The sequence below is a fragment of the Puma concolor genome, chromosome A1 (assembly GCF_028749965.1).
Source record: "Puma concolor isolate L17-30 chromosome A1, mPumCon1.1.hap2, whole genome shotgun sequence".
Lineage (NCBI taxonomy): Eukaryota > Metazoa > Chordata > Mammalia > Carnivora > Felidae > Puma > Puma concolor.
The window spans coordinates 36,200,813-36,223,603 of NC_141667.1; the positions used below are offsets into that span (position 1 = coordinate 36,200,813).

The following is a 22,791-nucleotide window of genomic DNA, read 5'->3' on the forward strand; positions in this document are numbered from 1 at the left end:
GCTGAATAGTTTTATCTGTCTGTTTCCTGCCTGTACAATTGTGGGAGTCGGACAGCTTTCCTTCATTTATCAGCTCTCTTTCAGTCCACGCTGGCAGTGTTTCTGCCGATGCGGCATTCTCAAGAACTTTGTGAGTCTCCTGTGTATGTCATAGGCATTCATGCCAGTAGTCACAGGGTCCTCTTCAGGTCTTGCTTTTATAATCTCTATTCCTAGCTTCTGTTGAGACGGCTGAAGGAACCGCTCAGTCAAGTGCCTCATCTCTCCGGCACTAGATTCAAGCTATTCAGCCACACCCTTGGCTTTGTCTTCACAGCACACTTCCTTAGCAGTGTACCTCCTAATTTAGCATCTTTTGCAATCTGGATAGGCTGAGAATTTCCCAGATCATTGAGTGCTGGTTCTGTTTTGCTTAACAGTTCTTTCTTCACTTTATTTCTTTCTTCTCACATTTTACTAAAAGCAGCAAGAAGAAATCAGGCTGCACCTTCAACATTTTTCTTGGAATTCCCCACAGTTACATTTCCAAGTTCACCACATACAAGTTCTGCTTCCCACACGACTATTAAACACAGCTCAGCTAAGTGTCTGCCACTATATAACAGGGACAGTCTTTCCTCTGGCTCCAATAACATGCTCCCTGTTTCCTCTAGCTGTCGTAAGAATCACTTTTATTTTTTATTTATTTTTTAAAATTTATTTATTTTTTTTTAGAGAGAGAGAGAGAGAGAGCACGGAAGGGGCAGAGAGAGAGGGAGAATCCCAAGCAGGCCCCACACCGTCAGCACAGAGCCCCATGCAGGGCTCAAATTTACGAACCGTGAGATCATGACCCGAGCTGAAGTCTGACATTTAACAGACTGAGCCACCCAGGTGCCCCAGAATCAAGTTTAATCTTCGTATTTCTACCAGTATCCTCTTTATGAGGATATATGCGTTCTCTAAGATAACATAGGCTTTCTCTTCTGTGCTCTTTACTTCCTTCTGAGCCCTCACCAGAGTGCTTTCATTGTATTTCTACCAGAAGTCTGTTTCAGACCATCTAAGCTTTTTCCATCATGTGTCTCAAAATTCTTCCTGCTTATAACAATCCAATTCCAAAGTCCCTTCCACCGTATGCTGAGGTATCAAAATCTGTATTTGTTTTCTTTGGCTGCTGTAACAAATTGCCACAAAGTTGTGACTTACTGCAATAGAAATTGGTTCTCTCATAGTCCTGGAAAGCAGAGGCCCAATATCCATTTTACTGGGCTCAAATGAAGGTGTCAGAATGGCCAAGCTTCTTCCAGAGGCTCTGGGGGAGAATCTGTTTGTCTCCTCTTCCAGCTTCTACAGTGACATTCCTTGGCTTGTGGCTCCTTCATTGTCTTCAAAACCAAAGCATCGCATCTTTAAGTCTCTCTTTCTCTGCTTCTGTCACCAAACTGTCTTCTGTGTGTGTGTCTAAACTCCCTCTGTCTCTATCTTATAATAACAACAAGTGACAAATGTTGTTATAACAACAGGTGGGTGGAAAGCCCACCTGGAGAATGCAGGATGATCTCTTCATCTACGAACCCGTAACTTAATCTACCTGCAGAAACTTTGTCATAAAAAGTAACATTCACAGGCTCTAGGGATTAGGATTTAATACCTTTGGGTGGCTATCATTCAGCATATCATAGTTGATATCTCCTAATATAGGTACGCTTGTGGAATTTGGTCCTTAATCTAGGAAATGAGTAACTTGAATAAAAACATTTTAGTACTAATTTAGTTCAATTCACTCATTTCATAGATTAGGGTCCAAGGTCAAGTTAAAGTAAATGGCATGCCTAAGGTTGCACAGTAAATGTTGTGACATGACCAAGACTATGAACCATATGTTCTGCCACTGTTCATAGTGTATACACTCTTCTTCTATAAATGAATTACCAAGAATTGATTATTTCTTAATTGGTACTAAATTACTCCAGAATCCAACTATAACTCTGAAACCAAAACTGTGTCACAACCAGCGTCAATTTTAAAAGAGAGCAGTCGTCACTTATATCCACTGATCATAGTCAATAGTAATCTTAGGAAAACTGGAGAAATATGGGAAACAATCCATTTCAGGGATTACACAATATTTCCGTTCAGAAGTTGGTATGACTTTAAGTTCTTAACATTCAGTTAAGTAATGATGGCCCTAACATTTTCAAGTTCTCAGAACTGTGGAACTTAGAACCTAATGTAGTTGTAAAAGATAATTTACTTCAACCACATGTTTTTAGGTAGGTGGCATATTAATCATACTTTCCAGACCAAGTGACTGAACCCAAAAGTCTAAGTGACTTGGATCAAGGATATGCAGTTAAAAACAATTTACCTGGTAAATAATATAGAAAGGACCCATTATAGGCCAGACTCTGTATTAAGGGCTTGGATGCAAAGGTCAATATGATGTATATAGTCCTTACCCTTCAGTAAGTATTCTGTGTAAGAGGAAACTAGATGGGTAAAGTAATCAAGTGTGGGACTGTGTTAAAATACCAGAGACAAGGTGTTTGGGAAGTGTTCAGGAAGGCTTCCTAGAGATGACATCCAATAGAAAGTTGAAAGGAAGAAGTACGAGGAGCAAAGATAGAAACGTCACTCCAGTCAGACCTAGTAATGTGTGCAGGGTCTGGACATGAGGGGTCAAGGCGTGTTCTAGAACTAACATCAACTCAGTATACCTATAATGGGAAATAGTAAGAAATGGGGTGAGTAGTCAGTAGGGAACAAATACTGAGGGCCTTACATGACATGCTGAGGAATACGGATCTTGTTCTAAGGACACTAGGAAGAAATTAAAGTATTTAATAGGGAACTGACTTGTGTAGATTTGTGCCTTACACAGACCAAGTTGGTTAAGGGTGATTTTGTCATGTGAGACCTGGAGAGTGAATAGGGTGCTATTAATAATACGCCAGAGCAAGAGGCACATCTGAGGCTGTTCCTGGGAAACCAAGTTAGAAGATGAAGGTCACCTTTGCTAAGACTGGCCTAAGTTTGAATCCTGACTCACTTATGCTAACTATCCAACTTCAGCCTGGCACCATAACTTTTGGACTCAATTTTCTCACCTAAATATAGTTTGGGAATTACAATGACTATTTTACCCATTTTATGGAAGTTTTCCAAGAATCAATTCATGAAAACATTAAAATACTTCATAAAGTATAAAATGAAGTAAAATAGTATGATATCAATTTCCTGTCTAATTTTATATTAGGCCATGGCTTAGGGATCCTTTCAGAATATGGGATAATTAAGGGACACCTGGGTGGCTCAGTCAGTTAAGGGTCTGACTCTTGATTTTGGCTCAGATCATGTGGAGCCCCATGTCGGACTCTGTGTCCGGTATTGAGACTTTCACATTTATAATCTCAGTTGCAAGTTTACAAGCTCATCCTTCCAACAGTGATGAGGTGGGCGGTGTTATTATCTTTACTTAACAGTTGCAAGGATCACAACCCAGTAATTTGCCCAAGGCCACAAAGCTACACACTTTTAGAACCCTGATTCTACACCCAGAAGTTTGTCTCCAAAGCTGATGGTCTTCATTATGGGTGTGACTGTGTATATACTGCCTGTGTCCTACTCCTTGTTTGTTTTAAAAATACATAAGTACTGGGGTGCCTGGGTGGCTCAGTTGGCTAAGCGTCTGACTTTGGCTCAGGTCATGATCTCATGGTTGGTGGGTTCGAGCCCCACACTGGGCTCGGTGCTCACAGCAGAAAGCCTGGAGACTGCTTTGGATTCTGTCTCCCTCTCTCTCTGCCCCTCCCCCGTTCATATCTCTCTCTCTCTCTCTCTCTCTCTCTCTCTCTCTCTCTCAAAAATAAACATTAAAAATTTTTTTTAAAGTATGTAAGAGAAGAGAAGGAGCAAGAGAAGGACCTGTATCTACTTTGTTTCTTTTCCTAATCACCTAAACCAAGTAAATCTGAGATAATTTAGAATTAGGAATGACAAGAAAAAATATACAATGGGAGCAAGTAATGTTGAGGCCTCAGTAGTTGCCTTTGGGAATCTGCTGAGAAATGACAAAACCCCACCCCGTGCTATGCATATTTTAGGAACTTCTGCAAAGGGACTATTTTAAATTTTTAAATAATGATGAATGCTAAAGATGATGCCACTTGGTATCGGTCAGAAGAACTACTTTCTCCGTGTCCCTAGTAGAAAATTAGTTTTGGGTTCTTGTTTGTTTTGCTGATCAAGCTAGAATTTCAATATGGGTAGGTTATGTCTATTATACTGTAATTTATATACTCTTTTAAAACACATCTCTGCTTTCTGTTTGTTTTTTTTTCTTTAAAAAGTAAAATAAGGCCAATATTAAATGAAAACTGTTAATGTAATATTTTAGCAGAAAAGTTAAGTTCTCAAATATAAGGGTGTTTACATTTCTCCCTCTCACATGACAACATGTTCCAGTGTATTTCACTTTGTGTTTCATAAGGTAAGCCCCCAGCCTGTAAACTCTGTTCCACGCTGTTTGCCTGCCTGTTATTACCTGGAAACTTCATGTAAGGCTCTGCACCCATATGCTTCTGTGCCTTCTTTTAGGATGTTCTTACTCCTCTCTTTTTATCTGTGTCTAGCTGGAGTCCTTATCCTTGGTGCGACACTGCCCATGTCATTCATGCATCCCTTGGGTTACCTTTCACTTAATTTCTGCTCTGCTTCTTTGGCGGTTAGTATAAACTGTCTTATATTATCTTCCAACTCCTTGGGAAGATCTCCTGTCTCTGTCTCTACGTTGTGAACCCTTTAAAGCTATGGGCCAAACAGGTCACTGTCGTGGGATGAGAAACAAGAACCTTAGATACAGAATTTACTGAGAGCTAAGCATCTGTGATAACCCTGGTTTAAAACCATATCATAACTTGGAACACAGTTTGTCTTGAAATATGTAAACATCGAGTCACTTCTTTTTTTGCCTCTTGTGCAGTAATCTGTCTTCTTCCGATCTCTAGTTACCTGTTTCATTCCTACTTTTCCCATTTGTTCTTTTCTAATATGTCCTGAACTCATTTGTTACCTTCTACTTATTTTCAGCTCCTCGCTCTTTCCTCAAATTATCTTCAGTTTTTAAATATCTGCTGGTAGTCTCTTAATAAACCAGAACTTTACTCTTTGCCCCCCACACTTCGGAACATTATGAATGCTACAATTGCAAACCTTAAATAATTTCAGATGTTGTAATATTTCCTTTTCTAAAAATGTCATTTCATTCCTCATTCCTGCCTCTTTCTTTAATTCCAATATTTTAAATTCTAACTTCAGCAAATAATCTAACTAGTTGGTTTCCCAGCCCTTTCCCTTCCAACAAAGGGAAGCATTCTCTTTACTTTTTCTTTTTTTTTTTTTAATTTTTTTTTAACGTTTATTTATTTTTGAGACAGAGAGAGACAGAGCATGAACAGGGGAGGGGCAGAGAGAGAGGGAGACACAGAATCTGAAACAGGCTCCAGGCTCTGAGCTGGACGCAGAGCCCGACGCGGGGCTCGAACCCACGGACCGTGAGATCATGACCTGAGCCGAAGTCGGACGCTTAATCGACCAAGCCACGGAGGCGCCCCTCTTTACTTTTTCTTTATAAAATACCCATTTGATGAGGACTTGTTATGCACCAGGCACCATTAAGCTATTCCGTGCATTACGTCTGACTTCTCCAAACTTCTCCCCAAACCCCAGGCTCAGTGTGCCTATTCTGTCCTTCTTGGAGGAGGTACCAAACCCTCCCCATGCTGTTCCTTCCACCCACATCTCACCTTCCAGGACTTCTTAGCCATGAGATTTAGAATAGTTTCCAATTATTTTCTTCTGGAGTACTCTCCTTCTTTCTTCCATAGCATTTACCCCAAGTTTTCATCACATAGCTATTTTTTTTTTTTTTTGACACTGTCTTTAGAGTGAAGCTCTCTGAGAGCTAAACCAGGCTCTTTTTTCAGTACTGTACGTATGTGTCAGACAGTAACTGACACAAAGCAGGCACTCAATTTCTGTTGAATGAATGAATAATCTCATTTAATCTTTATGGTATAGGAAAAAGGAAGGTATTGTTAATGTTGTTGTTTTACTGATGGCAAGTTGCCAAGTCATACACCCTGGCAGGTCAAAGCCTCCAATACACCCACTTTTGTGTCTCCAAAGTTCATTTTCAGTCCAGGGCCATACCTGTCATCATCAAAGCCCACACTTTTAATCCCTCTATCCTGCTGCCTCCTTAGCAAGAATTCTGGATTTAGCCTTCCTTACTTTGATACCGTGGCTGCAATTACTTCTGTGGGATTCCTTTTAGATCACAGGTTCTCATTTCAGTTAATTTAACATGCAGTCAAATGCCAGGGGTTGGGTTATATTTCCCTCACACCTTTCTTGTCATGTCCGTCCTTTTGCAGAGCTACTCATTAGCTTGATCTCTTTGCTGGGAGTTCAGAACCCTTGTCTCCATCACTCTAGCCCAGCATCTCTTCCTCCCTTCCACGGTCTGTCGAAATGCTCAATGGCTTCTCCTGCTTTTCCTCTGGCTTCTAACATTCTGATCATATGTTCTTTACCATCCCTCTTGCTTCTGCTTTAAAGCACTTCGGTAGTTTCGTTGATCTAGTTTTTATACCATAATCTTATCAACATCCTTAGCACTTTTCTTTTTCATATTTGTGGAATCATACCCTTCTACAGAGATGTTCCAAAAAACGCCCTAGAAATCTGGTTTACTTACTGTTATTAATAGCATTGTAAAGCTATTTCACTTTAGATAAGAAATAGCTTACAAATTCATATCATGTGTTATCATTTTGCTCATATTACAAAATGTCAATTTTTTCTTTTAATAATTCTATCAATAAGTCAAAGCTATTTAGGCTTTGGAAATCTATTTACATCTATGTATCTATATAATTTGAAACCAATTATAAGAAGCTTGACTTTTAATTATTATAACAGACCAATCTAACTTATATAGTCAGATTCTACATATCATAAAAATAAATTTAATTCAGCAATCAGTACAAAAAGGTTCTTCTTTAAAAGAAATAAGTGAGACGTATGCTCTTGATTCAAATTCTAACTCCTGTTGGTATCTTAATATCTTTCTAAAAATATATGTGCATTTCTATATTTGGTCAGCCTGGAGTATAAATGCATGTGTATTTTATATTTTTCCCCCTTGACCACCAGTATTAATGAGAAAAGTAGGTTTTACTTTGCAAAGCTACATTTGGCAGGGGTATACAGAGAAGCCCTGTGTTTTAAGGGAAATCATGGAAGTTAGAAATGGTAAAGACCTTTATGATTAGCATTCATCTTCTTTGAAATAAATGATGACTAAAATAGAAGAGCAGTAGTTATTGGACTTCCTAATTCAGCTTCACTTTCTCTCATAGGAGTCCAGACAAAGGCAAAATGTAGGGAAATTGGCAAAGTAGCTAATGTTACATGTACTAAAATAATTTAAAACAAAGGCAAAATGAACCTGCAAAGAGAGTTATTGGAGATAGAATATTTAATCTGGAGGAAAATGCAGAATAACCAGACAATCAGCATTCATTGGCAGAAGGTGCTTATCTGTGATTTGCCTGTTTCACTAAAGGCAAGGCTGTAAGAAATTGGCCTGAGTGCTGGGATAAGGGGGAATTCAGTGCAGATTCAAAATGAGAAGAGACTCCTCAGCATTTTGGATGCTGAACATCCAAAAAGGTCTAGGCTGCTGGCTCCAAATATAACATGGCATGCTGAGCAATGATAATGGATGACTTTCCCTGGCCTACATGACATGTAACGGGTTTGAACATCAGGGAAAAGGGAAAAAAAGAAAATAAGAAAAAGAGGAGAAAATAACGGAGTGGTGAAGGGGCAAAAAAGTATCATGATTCACAGTGCCATAGAGGCAGGGCTGTTGCAGATGTCTAATGTTCCAGATGTATAAATGCCTCCAGACAGAATTATTAGTAGTTGATGAGCCTTGGGGCGCCTGGGTGGTTCAGTTGGTTAAGCATCCCACTTCAGCTCAGGTCATGATGTTACAATTCACGGATTCAAGCCCCACATTGGGCTCTGTGCTCTTAGCAGAGCCTGGAACCTGCTTCAGATTCTGTCTCCCTCTCTCTCTCTCTCTCTCTCTCTCTCTCTGCCCCTCCCCTGCTCACACTGTGTCTCTCTCTTTCTCAAAAATAAACACTAGGGGCGCCTGGGTGGCGCAGTCGGTTAAGCGTCCGACTTCAGCCAGGTCACGATCTCACGGTCCGCGAGTTCGAGCCCCGCGTCGGGCTCTGGGCTGATGGCTCAGAGCCTGGAGCCTGTTTCCGATTCTGTGTCTCCCTCTCTCTCTGCCCCTCCCCCGTTCATGCTCTGTCTCTCTCTGTCCCAAAAATAAAATAAAAAAAAAAACGTTTAAAAAAAAATAAACACTAAAAAATTTTTTTAATATAAAAAAAAAACAAACTGATGAGCCTTGAATTGTAAAGACTCTATTAACATGTCAAGTTATCCTCAGACAGGGGCAATGCCTTGAAAAGGGTTAAGGATGAACTAACACACATGTTTATCAGTAAAGCATGATAACACCAGGTCCTTGAAAGACAATAATGATTATAGGAAAATGCCTTTTAAAGAAGTTCTCAATTTTGCAGTTAACCATTGCCACATAGAGTTGGGTTGCTGTTAACCCATACTATCCATGATCCATGATTAAGTTATAGTTGTGGTGGAAGTACTAGGTTATGTTTAGTTGACAGTTTACTCGAAGTTGGGTATATATTGACCTAATCAATACTTTACCTCTTCTATTATGGTTAATTAAATGGCTCATTAATCTCTCAATGTCACCATCCATTGTAGGAAGCATGCCAAACATTTGAAAATTCCTCATTAATGATAACACACATACTGACAGATTAGGTATAGGTAAAGGTGGACAGATTTAGGCTGAAGAATTATTAGGTGAACTATAAAACGAGGCAATGCTTTACTGCCAGCACTATGAATCTTTCAAATGGTAATTGGATGCACGTGTTAGCAGCAGTAAAAAGTCACTGTCCAGTTGTCCACCTTACATGGGAATCTACTCTGAGTGTCTTCTTTGATTTATTGTTCCAATTAGAACACAGTGTTCAAAGAAAGAACACAACTGACCGGATTTAAAGGCAAGGGAGCCTTTAAGGCCATTATTGGATGGCCTTTAAGGCCATTGGTGGGTGACCTGGCTCCCTTTTAGTTTATCTTGAAACTTTCTATTTGTGTAAAATCTGTACTGATTAAATATTTGCTTTTAAACTGATTCTATAAAGCATCAACATTTTGTATTCATTAGCTCTTGATCAGAGTATCACTGGCTTCCCAAGATGCAGGTATATTTTCTTTCACTAATTTTAAAGGCCTGTGTCTAGGTTATTACTTGTTATACTGACTGACTGGCACAGGCAAAGGTTAACGGGCAGTGAAAAAAAAGAGTGCCAATTATGAAAAGTAAATATTTTTAATCTGCAAAAACAGGTAACAAATACCATTGGTCAAATGGTAAGTGTAAATGATCTTCAGTGATTGCAATATACCATGAAAAATGAAGATATTTCTGTATAGAGGACTTGAGACAAAATGAGGTCCATTATTTTCTAAGCTGTGATAAAGCTGTATTAAAATTACATAAACATAAATCTTGTGTCCCATCTTGCTGGAAAATTAAAAGAGAACTTTAATTTCTGGGAGGGAAATACTAATATTTTACTTACTTACATTAAGCAAATATCAACTATTAATGCTAACAAATGTTGGAACAGTAATACTAAAAACGTCATCTGAATTACTCCCCGTTGCAAAGTTCACAGAATTAATGTTAAGATAGATTAAAATCACTTTGAACTAATACACATGTGTTACTCTTCCTTCTGAAGCATAATAAGGAAATATCATTGGTACTACAATTTTGGATAAGCATACAGACATTTAAGGCTTAGGAAAGATGTAGATATTCCCAGGCAGCTCATAAATGTGAGGAACATTAGCTCCATTTCAAATGAGCTGTCAACTTTTTTCCAACATTTTGGCTTGTGGAAAGTCAGGCGTTTGAATAATAAGTGGGGTTTGCCTCTGCACAGGAAGGTAACTACAGGAGTGTAAAGTGCTCCTTCATGTTCCACTGTAAGTTCATTAAACAGTTAAAAAAAAAAAAAAAAGAACTCAAATAAGCCTTTTTGCTCTAAAGCAGGCAGTAAAAATATAGAAGAAAATATGCGTGCATTGGGGTTTCCCTCACTTAATAAGACAATTTTTATTTTAAATTCTGTGCCTCAACATCATTTTGAAAACACCTGTTTTTAAAGAGTGGTCCATACCTTTGCCTCATAGATTCCTGAAATACCCAAGACTACCTAGAGATTGGTGTTTCTGAATTCTCATACTCCACTGTTGGCATGTGATTTCTGCCAACTGTTTTCTTGGGTTTCTTCTAGTAGAAGGTTATAAATCAGGTTTATGAAGAGGAAACTGGGTAATTGTGCATTTTTAATGGATTTATGATAAAGCCATCAAAGTGGAGGGTCCATATGGTAGGAATGCGGTAAAGGTAACGGGACAATGTCATGTAAACATTAAATACAGTGCTTCCACCTTCATAAATCCTCAATGTGCATGATTAAATGCTGCCAGTTATAAATTATGCAACCAAACTCTAGAAACAACCACAACTTAAATAAGACACCAGTGGAAGCCATAAGTTGTATATAGGTTTTCTTTTCAAAAATCCAAAATAAAATCATTTATTAGGAGATGATATTCAAGTCCCTATTTCCCTCAACACTTCCTTTCTCACTTTAGGTAACTTCCTACAATCAGCCCCAGTCCTGATTTAAACGTAATAATGCAAACCTTTAATCCCAGACAGTAATTTGTCATTTATATGTGGTGAAGTACCTTTTTGATTTGCAGACTCATTTTAAAGCCTTCTTAACATGTATATAGCTTTAGGTCTCTAAGATTTTGCCCTTTTTAGAGTCATATATCAGAAGTTTCTGCAACAGCCCACTTTCACACCGGTATTTACAACCAAATTATTTTATTACATGTGGGAACAATTAAACATTTTGCCCTCAGCTGTAAACAATTACGATATACAATGACATTCATGGATTTTCTTAAATGTATTCCTAATGCCCTCTGTTAAGAAGGTGAGATCCGTGTACATGTATTTTGCGTTTCCGTAAGCAAATATATTCCCAAACAAAATATCAGAAGAGGTATTTCACCTAGAGAATGCACTAACATTGTCTGATACCATGTCTGCATAGCCACCTGCAATGATAACCTTTAACATATTTCACTTCTCTTCCCCTCCCAATTTACTACTATTCCAGCGTGAACCTGAAGAACTGTTGGTGTTCATAGCAAGAAGCAATTAAGATTTCGGATAATTTGTTTTTTAGAGTTTTGAGATATCTAATTCTAATATATTGGTATTGTTGCCAGTAACGGAGGTAAAAGGAATAACGTAATCAAATAGATGTAGGCTTGAATCCTGACTCTACCAATTTCCAGTTGAATGGCCTTGGGTAATTAACTGTTTTCAGCTTATTTTTCATCTTTGAAAAAGTGTGGATAGTTAATATCTAAATTATAGGACTATTATGTGTCAAATGAAATATATATTTGAAGAAATAGGGCACTTACTACACAGTACATCCTGATTTCTCTATTGTAGCTTAATCGCCTTTCCTGCAAAGACTCATAAGCACTGTGGCTTTCCATTTTGAGAATATCCATTTTTGGCTGTCTCAAGTTTAGGGATACATTTTCTTTTCACTAGACTCCCCTTTTCTACCAGTGACAACCATGGGAGAAGCCCACAGCCCACTCGCATCCAGTCCCAGTCACAAGGGTACCCAACAGCTGTATCCAGCCTTTCCAGGAGTCCAGAAATAGAGCTGAGTGGTAATGTTTCAAGGGCAAAGCTCTAGATATAAAGAGTGATAAAACAAACTTAAATGAGCCTAAGCATATCTAGTGACAGATACACCACAGCTATTCTAAATTATTCAAGCTTTCTTACACTTCCAGCAGGAGAAACATAATTCATCTCTGCTCCCTTTATTCTGTTTTCACATAATGACAAAAAAGCAAACAAAAAATCACCCTCCCTTCCACACACACACACATATAAACGTTTGTAATCACCCCAAGCACATATAATATTTTTAGAATCATCCAATTTCTGGGAACCAGCTTTGGAGGTAGAAGTTAAAAATGATTTTGCAATGCTTATGGGTGATTTCCTTACTTCCCTTTTGTTAGTATTTTGCTGGCAAAAAGCCTGTAAAACAGTTGTTTAATTACCCAGGACATCCCAAACATGTCACCTCTCAGATAAGCTGTTACTGTATTTTAGCAGCAATAATACTAGGGTCAAAAGAACAAAGAAAATTAAGCTTCAAATAAGCAAACCTCAAAAGAACAGCTTTGTGTATTGAAAATAATTAATAACTTGTTTAGGAAAATGTTACTGAAAAGTGGTTTTTGGACAAGGAACTGACACTCTTCAGAAATCCTAATATTTAACAGGCTACCATTTGGTGGGCTGGCCGGCTGGTTACCCTGTAGGCATGGCAAAAGTTTGTTCACATGTAATTATGCAACATTTAGACAATATCTTAATGATACCATGTAGTTCAGCTGAATCAGTCCAGCTGGAAATTGTAGGAGTGTTCTGATTACCCAGCCACATGTGAAATTAAGGCTTTTTCAACCTTTACTTTTCACTTGCTGTGTCTTGATACAGATATTCTTGGAAAGCCTAAATTATTTATGGTTTAACATTATTTAACAGAGTAAACCCCACCCCCTCTCATTGTCAACCATTGATTAACATTGCATTATTACATAAGATATTATATTTTAATAAGGACTATTGGTATGCTTTATCATATGGAAGGGATATTATTCAATTTTGGACAATTGGGATGGAAACTTTCCATACTAGTTTTTATGCAGTAAAAATCAGATACTTTTCTCTTTGCAGATAATTCTTACTCTAAAAATATAATTCAATGTATACCCCTAGCAATCACTTTATTAAATAATCACACATGATTATGATTTTAGAAAATAGTCATTTCAGTTGTATAAACAAACTAATATAGATTGGTCCTTGCAGTAAATCATAAAGATACTTAAAATATACCAATAGCAAAATCAAGTTAGTATCCAAAAAAAGGAATTTTGCTCGAGCTTAAAACTGAAAATTTATTATATTTATCTCCATGAACTAAAAATACACAGAAGATTTTCAGCCCATGGGGATTATTATTTTTTATTTTGTATTTTTTAACTCTCAGCTCACTCTTCAGCAAGTGTTTGGCTCAGTTCTTCCCCATTTTCTATTAACTATTTTGTTTTAGAAGTGAACAAAAGTATTAAATTTTTAACCAACGATTATAACGTCTATACATAATACCTACTGAATTCAGGCAACAAATGACTTTCAACCCAAAGAAATCATAATGACATTATTTCAGCCACTTTCTATGAATCAGAAACAGAAACAGCTCTAGTATTAAATGTAAGATGGATACGTTAAAATACTTTGACAAGTATTTTTATTACTTACAAACTTATTGCTAATTTTAGTAAGTGGAAGCAGCAGCAGAAGTTAATGTCAAATGTATGTGGATCTCCAGAGAAGAAAACCAAGTTTTAATTCTTATAAATCCTTATTTAAAAAGGAAATGCTAAATTCCGATTAACTGTCTTTCCCATTGGTACCAGATACTTTACTGGGCCAAGGTGTCTTGGAATGTATGACCCATGTATTTAAGTTAGTTGGCAAGAAATTCCCAAATGACTGACACTTTAAGGTCCCTTAAAGAGGTGACTTGGTAGAACCATTGAGATAATGCTAAATAGTCATTAAAGATGTGTAAATGTCATTGTCTACTGTCTTCAGTGTGCCATTACATAGCCTCGGGCTCCTTTCAAATAGCAGTCAATAGAGGGTGAATAAGTCTCACCACTTGAAAGTAACTAGGAAAAGAAGCCAACAGAGTAATCTGGCTTTGCTGGACTGATTCAAGAAGAGACACAATATCCACCCCTCCTCCTCCAGTTCTCCCTCCCCCTACCCAGCCCACAGCCCTGCAAGAAAGAAAGAAGAGCAAGAGGTAAAGAAGGAAAGAATGAGAGAAAGGAAAATGGAAAGAAATGCAGAGGTGGGGTGGGCTGGGGAGGGGGTCATAATTTATGTATACAGAGCAGAAAAGTTCATCCAGTGGGGCAAACTATAGCCATGGAAACAGACTTATGACTTTTACTTTGAAAATAAAAGAATGACAATGAAATTTGTGTGAGGTCTGTGTGAATCCAGTCCCAGATGTTTACAACGCTGTAGTAGTATGGCTCTGCAATATGAGAGGTTTCAGAAGAAATGTACAACAGGACACCACAAAGCAGCGCATATGCCATTGACAATGCAGACATGAGCATCATGTTACCAAGAGAGAAGGCAGGCAGAAGACAAATAGTGGCGCTGGTGCCTGAAAAGCTAACTTCACGGACTGCAATCACTCAAACCAACATGAGGGGCCAAAAAGAAAAAGAAAAAAAAAAAAAAAAGAATCAAAACCAGAGAAATGTTTGCACTCCTGTCTAGATAGGTAGTGGGTAAAGGGTTGGGGGTGGGGAGCTAGTGGAATTGACTTTTCTTTCTTAAATAAGGCTCCCATAAAGCCCCTGTAATTGACAGCGGATAATTATTTTCAGCTTGAGGAAGCTGTCCCAAAACTCTTAATAAGATTGCCAGCGAACAGAAACAAAATGTGTTTACTTGAGCCATTTCCAGAAGGGAGGGAGAGGGGACCTTGGGACGAGGTGCGGAAGGGCGACGGAGACGGAGAGGGGGGCATCTATGAATCTCTGCGCCTGCACTACTCTCCAGCGCCCTGCGCGGTCCAGGTAATGACAAGCAGCGGAGACAGGGCAGCTAGGGTGGCAAGGAGTGGGGGGTGTGTGGAGGGAGCCGCGCCAAGGGTAGGGGGTGCGGCGGCACAATGTATGGGGGTGATTTAGTGTGAAAGTATTCCACTTCATCATTTTACAGGGGTTGGGGACGTAAATATTTAGCTGGCCACATCTGGAACAGATTTTCCCCCCCTTGTGGGGTGGGGGGGTGGATAATTGGAAGGAGGGGAGCGCGCATTTGTAACTTACTGTACGGGCAGTTCTCCTTCTTGGTACCGCTGACCTTCCCGTTCTTCTCAATCTTGAGAAAGTACTTGGTAAAAGAGAACAGCTTTCTCCAGCGGACATCTCCTTGGAGGTGATTGTAGCTCCGCACATGCCTCCCCGCACTGGAAGGAGAGGAAAAGGAGGACGAGGAGGAGGAGGAGGAGGAGGAGGACGAGGAGGAGGAGGAGGAGGAGGAGGAAGAGGAGTTGGTGGCCTCTGGTGACACCATGTCCTGACCAAGGGCTTGGCAGGTGACAGGGATTGAAGACACCAAGAACAGCAACAAGAAGCAGCAGCAGCAGCCGGGCAGCTGGGGAAAGGCTGAGGCACAATGTGTCAGTATCCATTTCCACATTGTACTGGAACTCTCGGCACTGGAAATTGTCTCATCAGAAGGAACATACTGGAAGGGTAAGACCTGGTGCGAGGCAAGGAGACAGCTGGAGGTGGAGGCCGCTGGTTAGCTCCCTCTGGGCGCGGATCTGGCCAGAAGTGAATACACCAACATCCATAACTCCTCGGAAGGGCCGGCTGCCTCTCCTGGCTCCTTTCTCGGATCCGCTGCCGCTGCCGTGAGCCTCTCGAGTCTCCCGGTGAATGGTGGATGTGGGTGGCCGCAGTAGCAGGAGCTGGTGGTGGCGGTGGCGGTGGTCACCAACGATCTTCACTCCACCCGGAGTTACTTTGTTCTCTTCTTCACGCCTTTCTTCACCATGTTAGATGCAAAAAAAAAAAAAAAAAAAAAAGTCTGAAAAACAGATGACAGCACGGTGAACAAAACCCACAGAGGCTGGGGGAGATATCTGCGCCTCTCTGAGGTTGGCACCTTCTGGTCCCTCTGCGCAGAGCCCCAGCCTGCTAGCCGCCTTCGAAAAGCGCGTCCCTTCGGAGTTGTCAGGGCTGGAGGCGGCTGCCGGTCGCCGTTGTTTGCTTCCCCCCTCCTGCTTTCTCTTTTTGGTGGTGCCTGTTGATTTGAAGCCTCCAGAAAGTCACTTCTTGTTTGGGGGGAGATGGCGGTTGGTGTTTTGTTTGGCCCTACTTCCCTCCCTCCCCACCCCCTTCCTCTGGAAAGCCCGCTTGTAAACAGGTTGCAGCCAGGAGTCCAAATGTCAGTGATTCCAAGCCCGAGGTGGGCTCTGCCTCCGCTGGTCAAACCTCATTTGCAGGGGTGGAGAAGCGGGGGGGCGGGGAGGGGGTCAAACGGCGGTGGGACATCTGAAACCCTCGGCTGCTGGGAAAGCCAGGAGAGGGAGGGGGAGGGGGCTGGGAGGGTGGGGGGGAGAGCAGGGGAGCAAGGAGGAGAGGGCGCGGTGCCTCCGCGCGGAGCTGGGGGTTGCCGGGTCCCTGCCTTGTGGCCCCGCGGCCGCCGCCTCCGCCCGCGCCTCCAGCTGCGGGGAGTTGCTGTGAAGTGTCCGTGTGCTGGCTGCGCTGGCCGCCGGCGCGAGCTGTAGCCTCAGGCTCTCCGAAGTTTGCTGTCTTCCAGCCTGAACCAGTCCCCTCTGGGGAGCCCCTTTCTCACTTGTTTTGCAGCGTAGGATCCCCCCCCCCCCCCCCACTTCTTTTGGCCGTGCAGTACTTGAGAGCCACCTGGAGCTTGGTGCTCGGCTGACTGTTCCCCCCTCCCGCCCCCTCTGGCTCCCAGAAGGAGGGGAGGCCTGGGGGAGAAAGCAGAAGATGCTGAGGATAAACCCTCCAAAGCAGCAGATTATAAACTGGTCGGAGTGAGCCCAGAGAAGGGAGACCATAATTAGCTTCTTTTCCTCCTCTTCTGCCAGCTTCCAAGGAGGTCTCTGCTTTAATGAATCACTGATTTCTCGCTTCCGTTGCTGAAGTAAAAAGTTCACACTTTGGCCCTCTCTGCCTTTTAAGCTCAGGGAGATTTATCGTCACCCTTAAAAGTCGCCTCTCTCTTGGCGCAAATGAAATCGGGGACCGAAAAGACCGATTTCTAATTGCTAGCATGAGTCGGTTACTGAACCACGCGTGCACTTCAAAGCGAACCCACTTTACTGAGATTGCGAAGATTTAACCATGCGATTTGGCCGAATTCTGTTTTCTATGCGATTTCCTTTGCACCCTGTCATAAAAGGGGCATTTTCTTTTTTCTATCTTTACTTTCTATGTTAAGTAAGAGAGCTTTGTTTTGCAATGCAAGTGAACTACCAGTCTCCCTCTCGGTTCCACACTCACCACCTGGAAACACCCTTACTGCTAGCAGTGCCCACAACCCAGGTGTAGACAGAACCAAATCCCTGACTAGGAAGGCTTGCCAAGAATTAAGAGGCGCGAGAGGACACTACTAGCAGAATTGGTTCCAACACGAGTAAGAGAGAGTTCCTAGAGGCTCACTACTAGAATTTCGGTGAACGAGGGAAGGCTTAACTGGAGGGAGTTACTGAAGATGTAAAATATTTAGCTTCTGTAAGGCAGCTGGACATTAGCCTTATGTGGAAGCATATGAAATGGCCACTATTTTCTATTTCTTGACCTTCCCAAGTGGCAATTTCATATGGTTCAGCTTAATCTTTAGACTGCTGTTCTAAGATGGAGAATCGCTTCAAGGTGAACTTGGGAGTTTGACCTCTGCAACTGTAATCTGGAGAGAACTAATCAGAAGTGCTTGTGTATATACTACAAGCCAGAATCCCTATAGTGTGCGTTTGACCTTAGTCTTCATTGTGAACCGAACAAAATTCGAAGAAATAAAAAATCTAGCTTTAGAGATGGGCATTAGGAATGATTGCCCAATTATGTTGTTTAGTGACCTGAAAAAATGACTTTATATGCATGCGCTTACATTTTCCTATGCATTCAGGGTCTTTGAAATAGAACCCTGTAATGCTAGAATCAGAATTTTAATTGCATTGTTTGTAACCAATTGCAATGCTTACTGAAAAGATTTTGACAATGTGAACACCACAGTAGGGTTTTTAATTTAATATAATCAGTTCTAATTTCTGTGGCTATTAATTGGAAAGTTAAACAAATAAAGAGCATATGTCATGTGTATGCTTAAAGTTTTGTTCTTTCACTAAAGCATGGGTGTTTAAAAATGAAATCACTGTGCTAATTTAAATTTTCTAGCTCACAGTTTTATACCTGAGCTAACAAATGCCTGAAAGAGTGTAGTGTTTCTAAGGGACTTGAGTTTCAGTCCAATTGTTCAGCAGAATCCAAATGTTTGAATTGACAACTAATTAAAACTACATGTTGTTTTTAAAAATATGTTTGATGAAACCATACAGTAAAGATTCTGCTGTGAAAAGTTACAAAGTTCAGGAAGTTATTATTTTGAGGTTTCTCTACACTGGGCATCAACCCTATTGATGCCAGCTTGAGATCCTTTTAATTTTTTTTAAAGCTCACAATAGACACTCCAACTTTCTGCTCCAGCAGAGAAAGCTATTCAGATCTTTGTGAGAAGTTTTGTGTTTTTATTCTGTTTGAAATGGGGGGGGGGGGGGGGAACACATCGTCAAACTTCCATATTAAAATCTGGTTGCAGCAGGTGCAGTGTTTAAAAGTTCTAGAGTCCTCTCACCGTTCTTCTGTACAGCGTGATGACAGGAAGGGCATTTACAAAACAGCCCAAAGGAAAAGCTGACATAGCTTTTTAGATTATATCTCATTCTTCTTTCTCTTTTCTGTACAGCCTTTCTTTTATAGCACAGTTGAATCCCTAAATACTCCACTGCTTTTCATTGTTAGGTCACCTCTTAGGTTAGCCCGAGAAAGCCTGAGAAAAGTTCCACAGGAAAGATGCACTATTTAACGGAATTCAATCTCTCCCAATAGATTTGAATCACTAACATAAATGTATGAATGTAGATTATATCTCTGTAATGAGGCCTGAATCATTCTCAGTTACTTCAAAGGACTGAAATTCTACCTTCCTTTTTTAGCAGCAATAATCAGGTCTTAATGGGTTCCTTTATTAATTGTTTCTCTGCAACGATTGAAAAGGACAGTACAAGCTTCAGATTAGAGTGGTACCTACTAATTCTCAAAGGCTGTGTTTCTTTTTTTTTCTAACCTCTGGAAGGCATGCTTTATTTCTATGTCCTAAACATATCCAGTAATATTAGATTAAGTCTTTATTGGAGGAAATAGATGTGGCCTTTTGTTTAATGTGATGCCTTGAGAAGTTATTGAGGCTTTTAAAAGCAAGACCATGGCAGCAGCCACTGAAGAATCGTAAGCTGTAGCTATTCAGCCTCAGAGAAGCAGTTTGCGTATGTACTTCCAGATCCTTCGGTAGCTCTTCTGTTTGAGCAGTTTACATTTTAAGTATGTATTTCCTGGATTCTTTATGTTGCTTGGCACTATCTGTGGCTCAATTACAAGATGTGTGTTCTATTATGTGTGATGTAATTGACAGTGTCAGTAAGCTGCTTCAAATAATAATAAGTCAGGTCAAAAGTCAGCCAGGCTGTTCTACGAAGTAGACATGTGCAGGCCTTATTTTGAAGTCTGCAGTTGTAGTCTTCCGGGCTGTGTGTCCCAGCTCTTACTCCCTTTCCGATATGGAAGAGGCCAGTTTTAAGGCATTGTTGGAGCTTCTGGTCTTTCCAGGATGAGGCTGGAGATGATGCGTATAGTCAGTGACATTTGGGACAAATCAAACAGTGATATCTTATTTTTTTAACAAGGGGTTTCAATTGAAAGGGAAAGAGGTCTTAAGCCACAGAGAGCAGTGCAATACTTCAGAGCTAGTGGGAACTTTAGCAACAGACGAATCTACCTCATTCATTTTATAGCTGAATGAACAGATGCCCAAGTCACTCAGTGATAGAACAGAGTTTAGAACTCAGGGGCTGAGTCCTAATGTTAACAATCAGAGGCTGCTGTCCTAATTTTTTTGGTAACACCTGCCTTGTCTGTTTTCTCTTTCCCCCCCTCCCTGCTCCTTTCCTCCTTATCAATGACCACTCATCACTCTAATATGTCAGAGATGGCAGAGTGGAAATGATAAGAATGGTTAGGAGGCTTTACTTATGCAAAACCAATATATGTTTGCTGGAAAAGATTAGGCAGAGAAAAGTAATAAAATACCTCTGTGTTGAATTATTGAGTACCAGTTAATCAGCCAAATAAATATTGATATATATTTGGCAAAGGGGGGCTTTTTTTATCAAAACTCGTGAAATGAACACAATTAGAAAGTAATGCATGCCATGTATTTTCAATGATTTTTTTCTATATAATCTGGATGTATAAGTTCTCCTCTAGGAAATCCATGGCATCTTCAAAAAAAAGAGCAGATTTATAATTTGATTCTGCCTTCTCTAAGACTAAATCTCCATAAAGCAGTGTGATATTTCAAAGCATAGGTATTGGCTTAACTATTTTTTTTTCAACATTTGAAACTAAATTAAATGTTCTATTCCCAAGCTTTCAGACAGACTTAATGATCTGTTGTGGAGAATGAAAAATGGCCCAGGTAGTGACAAAGATCTTTTGAAGGGGAAAACAAACAAACAAACAACTATATAAGAATGTTTAAATTATACAATAAATCACAAAAGTTCTTGGAAACTCCACTCTGCCTCAATTGGCACGAAACACACCAAACATATTTGCACAAAGCTTCTGTTTGTCTCCTCCCAGCTGATGGTAAACAGAACCTTCCCTTGACAAAGCTGTGAAGTATGAAGAGTTCTGTTTGTTTTCTGTGTTTCCAGCTGTCCCTTTGTAGCGCTGTCCTTCCTTCCACCTCATGCCCTCTAGGTTTCTTAGTCCTGTATCCTTGATCAGAATTTTAAACACTCTGATATCAGTAATTTATGTCTGTGACTCAGTTGGTACGTCATTACGTTTTCCTTAAAGGTGCAGTGTCTTAAAACAACAGACATTTATACATGTCTTTCTTCGTGCATTCATTTAACTGGTTTTGATTTAACTAAAGTTTATTGATACCTACTGTGTGCCAGCTGGGCGTGCATGGTGAGGGATTTTGCAAATAACTAAGAGCAGCATCCCTTGTAAAAAGCATGAATGAATGAATGGTTTTAGGTGCTTTATTATTCATGACAAATGAAGTAAAGTTATCTTAGGACCCAGAAAACATTTTGGAGGAGAAAATAGTCCCTGAATTTTTTTTTTTTTTTCTGGTCGTCCTACTGCCTATAAAAAGAGCTGAAGGGAACTGTGTGACTTCTATTTTCTGGCTTCATGAAGGATCAGGGTTCCATCTTTTCCTGTGATGTGTCCCCGACACAATCCCTCACAGTTTCTCCTGTAGTCTGGGCAACTGGGCTACATCCTTTTTGCCAAAAATGCAACCTGACTTGTTGTCCTTGCCTTTTGTTCTCAGACTCCTGTATGCATATTTTGTGTTTTCCACCTTATTATTTTAATTCCTTCCCAGTAAGGGTTCCCTAATCTATATGCTGTCCTGTGTGCCTCCTATTAAAACATATATATTACCAAATATAATTTGACCTGAAACTCATTCTCCCTATCTGACAAAATTTGCCTCTGTTAAATAGACTTCCACAAAGAAGATTATCCACTAATTACTATTAGAAATATTATTGTGTTGGGAGGAGGCAATATTCACGGTTCTGGGTTTTTCGTAGATTGGTTCTCAGATCCGTTTCCTGCCCATCTCTGCTCAGCTCTGTGTTAACGCCTGTGCATCACCAGTGTCAACTTGCAGTTAGTTTTCTTGGTGGGAGAATGGGATCTCCAGAAGATCAGAGCCCAGGAGAGAGAACTCTGGGTATTTCTTCCTCTCCTTCTCCTCTTCAATTGCCTGTAACTTTTCTGACATCGGCTGTGTCCTTCCAGATCCACATATCCTGCTGGATGACCCCTCCTCCAGGGATCCAACTTTCATTGGAGTCCCTGCAATATTATTTCCTCCGCTTGCCCCTTAAGTTCAAGGAGTGGTAACAGTTCCTCTCTATTGCTGGTCTGCCATCATCATTCCTTGCTTGTTAATTTCCCCTACCTACACCTCCATGACTGGTAACTTTGTTCCAGTCTCTTCTTCTGGGTCAGTTGGGATAAATTCTGTGTCATAGTCAGGACACTGACTACAGTGCACATCTTCTGCAGTAAGTAACCAGTGAGGAATATGTTTTATATGTGTGCAAGGTAACAGAGGAGTGTAATTTAATACGAAGTGCATTGTGAAACATTTAGTGCTTGCTTGATATGCTATAATCTTTGAACTATGTAGAAGACAATGACACATGGCACTTGACCTCAAGAAATATGTAATCTAGTATTGAGTTTTGAATGATTATTGCAGAGATTTTTTTTTTTTAATTTAGTGAATGACTTTGAGGTCTAAAAACATTTTGATTGCTAAATGTTCAATAAAATACTTTCACACAAATAACTAGAAAATGAATACAGTAAAGTAGAAATTTATGTTCATAAATAGCATGCAATTGTGGAAAGCTGTAGTAAGAGCTCCATATTAAAATTACCTTTTTCTTTTCAGTTAACTATGAAAAATTTGAATGTTTCCTAATCTTTAAAATCATTATTTTTGTGTGAGTAAATTTGTTTCATTGAACTTTACTGATAGTTTAGTTAGAAAAGAAGGACGGAGGTAAA

At 40.1% G+C, this 22,791-nt stretch overlaps 1 protein-coding gene across 1 annotated transcript in view; it reads right to left on the reverse strand.

Moving 5' to 3' along the window:
- FGF10 (fibroblast growth factor 10) overlaps nucleotides 1-16,466 on the reverse strand; it is an 82,321-nt gene extending 65,855 nt beyond the window's left edge. The window contains exon 1 of the mRNA XM_086678455.1: nucleotides 15,208-16,466. Coding sequence (XP_086534581.1) covers nucleotides 15,208-15,580 — 373 coding nt within the window. The 5' untranslated portion in view covers nucleotides 15,581-16,466. The remainder of the gene's footprint in view (nucleotides 1-15,207) is intronic.
- Nucleotides 16,467-22,791: the final 6,325 nt, after the last annotated feature.